The sequence below is a fragment of the Gossypium arboreum genome, chromosome 5 (assembly GCF_025698485.1).
Source record: "Gossypium arboreum isolate Shixiya-1 chromosome 5, ASM2569848v2, whole genome shotgun sequence".
NCBI lineage: Eukaryota > Viridiplantae > Streptophyta > Magnoliopsida > Malvales > Malvaceae > Gossypium > Gossypium arboreum.
The window spans coordinates 20721285-20728264 of record NC_069074.1 but is presented as its reverse complement, the minus strand read 5'-3'; the positions used below and the strand labels follow the sequence as shown (position 1 = coordinate 20728264).

General features: G+C 32.5%; 1 protein-coding gene across 9 annotated transcripts; it reads left to right on the top strand.

Annotated features, from left to right (window-relative positions):
• The first annotated feature begins 1050 nt into the window (after positions 1 to 1050).
• Positions 1051 to 3677, top strand: LOC108470787 (F-box protein FBW2). Of its 9 annotated transcripts, XM_053028993.1 has the most exons (4): positions 1051 to 1276; positions 1417 to 1568; positions 2342 to 2654; positions 2836 to 3677. In XM_053028993.1, exons 3-4 carry the CDS (start codon positions 2347 to 2349, stop codon positions 3518 to 3520), a joined length of 993 nt encoding a protein of 330 aa, XP_052884953.1. In that variant the 5' UTR covers positions 1051 to 1276; positions 1417 to 1568; positions 2342 to 2346; the 3' UTR covers positions 3521 to 3677. The 9 variants fall into 9 exon arrangements, with proteins under 9 accessions (XP_052884953.1, XP_017627736.1, XP_017627740.1 ...); XM_017772247.2 differs by lacking the exon at positions 1417 to 1568; XM_017772251.2 differs by lacking the exon at positions 1417 to 1568 and having other exon boundaries at positions 1051 to 1293; positions 2347 to 2654.
• The last annotated feature ends 3303 nt before the right edge of the window (positions 3678 to 6980 follow it).

Below are 6980 nucleotides of genomic sequence, written 5' to 3'. Positions count from 1 at the left end.
TTAATATATACAATATTTTAGATTAATATGATAGAAATATTATCAAATCAATTTGAAAATTTACATGCATAATAAGTATAATTATATTAACAAATCCAACTATTAGTTTATTAAAATATTAATAATACAAAAAATACGAATGGAGTTTATACTAGTATAAATGAACCAGACACTTACTTTTTATGCTGTTATGAAAATATGAATTTAAAAAACTTTTAAATTTATTATCTTACTTAAATAACATTGGAATAATAATTCATTATATAATAACTTATTTATTTAGTATGTGGTATGAAACACAAATGTTGTGCGTTGATATATGAATGCAAAGACCGTGAAACTTGTCGGACATTAGTTCTTAGAATTCCGTGACTAACGTGTAATATGTTTAGTCTTAATGCACCAAATTAGATGCTGTAACTTGTAATAGGTGGCGGTTGAGTTTGGATCCTTTCCGTCCTTCGGAGGCTTACTTTCTGGGCTGCTACTGCAAGAGATGTATTAATGAAGCCAACCCATTTTCTGATCTTGAATTGAAACCCAATGTCATTCTTCCAAGGCGAGAGAGACAGAATTGTCCATGTGTAAACTGGGCAATGGCACGATGTGGACTTGTCATAGTGAACCAACTATCATTTTCTTCTTTTATTACGTCATTTTCATGTCACCCCCTCCCCTCCCATCATTCCTTCAAATGAATTGATTAAATTTTGATTTTTTATTTAAAAAAAAGGCCATTTTTCATGGATCCAAGAATACCAGCCTTACAATTCACCCCCAAACTTAAAAGTAAAAAATAAAAAATAAAAAAGTTAAATAAGGATTGAGAATTCCAACACAGATTAGCATCGGAACAAGAAGCTTTGAAAATCCTTTGGCCAATGAACCAATTGGTCAATACACAATCAGGCGTAAGCAACCCACCACCACTGTAAACTTCGGCGTAAAACCATTAACAACCTTTCCCTCTAAAAAAACCCGTTAAACAACCGACTCGTGTCGGTTTCCCACACCTTTCCCCAATTGCTGGTCTTCCTTAAAACGCACACTCAAAATATCTAATGCTCTTGCTTTCACTCCCCTTCTGCCTTCTTCAATATTTGACCTTTCACTTTCAGTTCAAAAGGACTTAAATGTATGGCATGAAACCTATGCCTTTATTATTCCAAATCTGTCATTAACAGTAACCCATTTTCCTCTTCCTTCTTCTGTAAACCAAAGACTGTATATTTTTATTTTTATATATATCCCCACCTCTCCTGAGTTTTTTAACGTTGTGAGTTTTTTAACCTTGTGAGTATTATATTTCATTTACCCTTTCTGCAACTCTCTTGTTTTTCTTTTTCTTTTTTTCTAATATACTTTCGGTTTTTTTCTTGTTCTTCTTTGCTGGGTTGCATTTGATGCCTTTGTTAGGTGAGTAGATAGACGTTTTTGTTGCTTTCTTTACTCTCCCCCCCCCCCCCCTTTTTTTATGGGTTACTTTTCGTTTTTTTAACCCGGTCTTTGAGGCTGATAAACTGGGGGATTCTTTTGCATAATCCAAATTGCAAGAAAAGTTTATTGAGGTAACCCATCTTTGAGTTTTCTTTCTTTCTTTCCTTTGATTTTATTTTATTTTATTTTATTGAGTTCGTTATTGTTTGTCACATTTATGCTGTTTTCCAAAGTATGAAAATGAAAGTAGAGTATTTGGCAGTTGTTTCTTAGATCCCAAATCCAAAGATTAAACCTTCTTTTTACCAGCCAGTTAAGAATATAGGTTCTTAAGTTTTTAGCACAAGTTGGCAGTGTACTTTGTTTGGTTGCTTCCTTCTTTCACATGCCTTTGAATCTTTACCGCAAGTTTTCTTCCTTTTTTTCCTGGACTTTTTGGATCTATAAAATGGTTTCTTTGTTTACTCCTATTGTACCATAAACATCTGTTTCCTTTGCTTGGTAAGTACAGGATACTACTCTAAATTACCCTTAATTTTGCTGTTTCTTCTCTTAAAAAGATGCATTTTTTTTTTGTGTTCTTTTATGTTGTATGTTAATTTTCTACCATCTTACTTTCATATCGCCCATTTACATCAACATATATCTCTGCACTCTGCATTTCTTGTTGTATTAGTTTGGAATGTTTTAGTATTTTCTCTGTCCTATTTCTTAGTTTTTAATGTTAAATCAACATTTCTTTGGCGTTGATTTTGTGTTGAGGCTTTTTTCTTTTGTCCTTCAAATGAGGGGTATCTTTAAGCTTATCCATTTTTTATTCAAGTTTCTTCATTTTGTTATTTATTGTACAGTCATTAAAGTTGCTTATTGTGTTTCCCTTTTGCCCACCATTTCCTTAATGAAGATCAGATGGAAGAGCAAATTGAGTTTCGTCACTGGGACGAACTAATTCCTGATGCACTTGGGTTGATCTTCAGCAACCTGTCCCTACAAGAGGTATTAACAGTCATTCCCAGCGTCTGCAAATCCTGGAGGAAGGCTGTCACAGGGCCCTATTGTTGGCAAGAGGTAGACATTGAAGAGTGGAGCAGTCGATGTCAGCCCCACCATCTTGATCGGATGCTTCGAATGCTCATCACCCGAAGCTCCGGATCTCTCCGCAAGTTATGTGTTTCGGGCCTCCACAATGATTCCATTTTCTTCTTCATCACTGAGAAGTAAGTGTATGATAAGATTATAGGTGCTTTGATGTTCTTGTATGATAAGATTCCAAATGAGACAATTATAATATTACAAGCAACATAGTATTATACTTTCCCTCACCTTTAAGTGATCATTGTTCAATGGACATTTTTCAGTGATACGGTATTTCTTTTTGTGTTTCTTGCTTTTTGCTAGTGCTGGTTCCCTTCAGACTTTGCGAGTGCGGAGAAGCGAAATGAGTGATTCGGTGGTTGAACGAACTGCGGGGAGGCTTTCCACGATTACCTTTTTGGATTTGAGTTACTGTGGGAAAATCGGTGCCGGAGCTTTAGAGGCCATTGGGAGGCATTGCAAACTGCTCGTCACCCTGTGCCGCAACATGCACCCACTGGATGCGGCTGGTAAGCTCTTGCAGGATGACGAGGCAAATGCCATAGCTACTACGATGCCTAGGTTGAAGCGCCTCGAGATGGCTTATCATCTTATCAGCACAGGGAGTGTTATGAACATCCTTGCCGGCTGTCCCCAGCTTGAACTTTTGGATTTAAGAGGCTGCTGGGATGTGAAACTCGATAGTCAGTTGATGAAGGAAAAGTTCCCGAAATTAAAGGTCTTAGGGCCCTTTGTCATGGATTACTATGAGATGGATGATTGGGATGATGATTGCTCGGACTACGATGATTGGGATGATGATTGCTCGGACTACTCTGACAATTCCGAGTATTTGGCTTGGGAGTTTGAAATGGGCGACTACGATGATTACGACATCTACGACGGAATGTGGCATGACGATGAGGGGAGATTCGAGGAACTTGAGCTGAGATTCTACGAAGGAGATGGCGAAGAAGCAGGAATTCTGGGTTGGCCTCAATCTCCATAGGCTCTTTCTCTTGCTTAATATGATATCATGTGTTCCTATTAAAAATACATGTTATGTTTCAGTCTGAACTTAAAAAAATGGTGTGGGTTTATTGTTGTCACTTTTTTAATTTTCCTGATTACCCGAACAAAAAAAGGAATGCACTTCGTACATAAAATCAAGCCCAGGAGAGTTGATACAATGAGCATATATAAAACAGGGTGAGACGATGATGACGTCTTTAGGATTTGCCCACTTGGATATTGAGATGGGGCCCATTCCCCGACGGCAACAAACGCCTGCCCGCTGCCTGCCTCCCACTTCACAAGCAATTTGTACCTAGCCAAGCTTCCTACTTGTACGTTAACAATATGCTTTTGATTTTTCATTTTTTTAAAAAAAATTACCAACCAGTTCTAGTTCAATACCTTACCACACAGAATTTGAAATTTAAACAAGAATGTCTGCTAACCTATTCAATTGCATCATCAAAAAAGCCACCAACTTCTCGGCTTTGGGAGTTGTAAAGAAACGTGAAGTGAAAGTTCTGCATGTGAATCCCGATTTAATCTTACACAATATATATTTCTCATCTTTAGCAAATATACCCTACATATATTTGAATTTAAATTTCATGTAAAATAATCATTAAATTATTTAAAAAAATTCATTTAAGTTGTTAGGTAAATAAAATCATTATTGTTCTCTGCTTACACTATTGATCAATCGAAGGTTCTCTTTTTCTTCTTTTTTTTAATGAAACAATTTTGAACATCATGAATCTCTAAATCAAAATTTAAATAGTTTTTTTCTTTGATCTTTGGTACTAGCCATCAGATCTATTTGAATCTAAGATATGTTTTACTACTTGTAGATAAGTACTGATCTACCGCACTAATTGTCAAATCATTGCTTGAAGCTCACTAACAATTTTTTTATATAAAAAAACTTAACAACCTAATAACTTAATTAAAAGCTTTCGAATAGTTAAGATAGGTACATGCTAACTTTTGAATAGTTTAAAGATCATTTCGTATTTTTTTGAATTGAACGACTAAAGTGTAAATTTACTAATAATTCAATGACCTTAGGTGTAATTTACCCTAAATATCTTAGTATTCACAATATATATTTGTCTACTATCAAAATACCATTTTCATTGTAATTTTTTTAAATGATGCATGACAAGTCCTTTTGCTTCATCGTATCCATTTTTATAGTTCATGAAGATTAAATCTTTCAAGAGTTAACAATGTTATTTTTAGAATTTGAATTTAAGTTTGAGATCTTTACTTGAGAATACAATATGTCTTACCAATACCACTAAACCTAGTACTTAATTTTTATAGTCAATAAATTGATTCTTTTTTAAAAAAATAGGAGTAATATAATCCCTGTCGATATCGAAAGTTAGTAACAGAGAACAATTAATTATGACGTTAATATTTTTCATCAATTATACATGTTTTTTATTAGTACAATAAAAAATTTAGCCCTAAAAATTTGAACATTTTGTTAGTTTGGTCTTGGTTTAACAAATTTAGTCCAAAATATAGGTAGATGTTGAGGCTAAACTTGCTAAATTTTTTTAGAATCAAAATCAAATTGATAAATTATGGAAAACATCAATAGCAAGATTTTCTTATTTTACAAATTAAAATTATGTACAATTGACAGAAGATATTAACATTATGATTAATCATATCTACTATTTTTTTGATATAATGCCTAGAAATACTCGTAGTCCTTCCCCTACATTTTAGCACATTTAAACCCACATTCTCTTGTATTAATTACAAAGCCGATATCAATCAACATTAATTACTAACTTTTAAAATTGACGAAAATTAATACTTTGATTTAATAAAGTAAGTAATTTAACTTGGAAGTTTAAAATTATTGGAGAGATATTTTTTTTTTTTTTTTTTTAATATACTGTAAGTAAGTGGTGGTTAAGATTTGGAACTATGGTTTGGTCACATGTAATAAATCAGTGGTTGAGTCACATGTAGTAAGTCATGTGAGTTTTGGATCTTGTATTTGTGAGTGATTTTAGGACTTATACTATATTCCAAAAACATTGGCTTGGCCTTCCTTGAGAACTGAAATATGTGTTCAGAGTTTCCACGCAATTTACAAAATCCTCCAAACACCCTACAAAGCATTTAGTAAAACGATAAATCTCTCGGACGCAGATGAAATTTGGAATAAGTTTTTATATTAATATAAGGGTATTAAAATATTTACTTTTGTTTGTATTAGGTTATATTTTAGTCATTTATATTTAAAATTTTATATTTTAGTTACTTAAGTTATTGTTTTGTTACGGCAAGGTCACTGAGTTATTAACTACTGTTAATGGTGTAATTGCAATCAGACGTGACCCATTATTTCATCATATCAGATTAAAATTTTAGGTCAAACTCCACAACTAGTCCTTGTACTTTTATTTTTTTGAACAATTTAACTTTTTTTCTTTTTATTTCTTTATTTTCCTTCTCTTCTTCCTCCCCTTTAATTTTCTTTCTTCTCATATTCTTTACTGTAGAAACATAATTTTTACCCACCAAATAAACCAAGTTTTTGTTTCTTTCAGATGATTCCTAAATTGAATTTCACTCAAAGCCGAATATGAATCATTCTTAATCAAATCTCGATTTTAATATAACTTAATTTGAAATTTGAAACTAAAACTAGATATAACTAACCAATATAAAAAAAAATCATATCCTTAATCAAATCTAAATCTAAATTGAATTCTTTATATTCAAAACAATTTTTTTTTCTTTTTCAAATTTTGAAAAAAATCTTGTAGATTATTCCTTTCATTTTCCCAAGCAAATAAAATTGACCTAAACCTTCTTGGATATTCCCAAGCAAAGCTTGATTGGAAGCCAAGCATGGATAAACCAAAGAGAGAAAGGGGGCATGGAGAAAGGAGGAAAACAAAGGGAGAAGTAGAAGAGAATGGAAAAAAAAAGTTAAAAGAACATAAAAGAAAAAAATAAATTGCTCAAAATGAAAAAATATAGGGACTAATTGTATAATTTAACTTAAAATTTTCACAACAATTAATGGCTCAGTGACTAAAATGTTACAAATTGATAACGCAAGTGACTAAAACATAACATTTCATGTAACACCCCCTAACCCCAAACTATTACCGGAACGAGGTTATGAGGCATTACCGGATATATCAGACAACTTACGAATAATTTACAATTAATATAACTTTCATAGTATAATATAATAATTAAGTCCCTATCTTGAACTCTCGAAGTTCAAACACATATTAAAAGTAGAACGGGACTTGTTCGAGTATTCCAATTTTTTTTTTTTATAAAAATTCGGCAACATTTCTGCTTATTTTTATCTAAACCTCCTGCAAATTCAAACCAAAACAACCGACACCAATATTTCACATTCATATAACTAATATTTATATCATTAACATAATTTTAACTTAATAACTATCATAGCA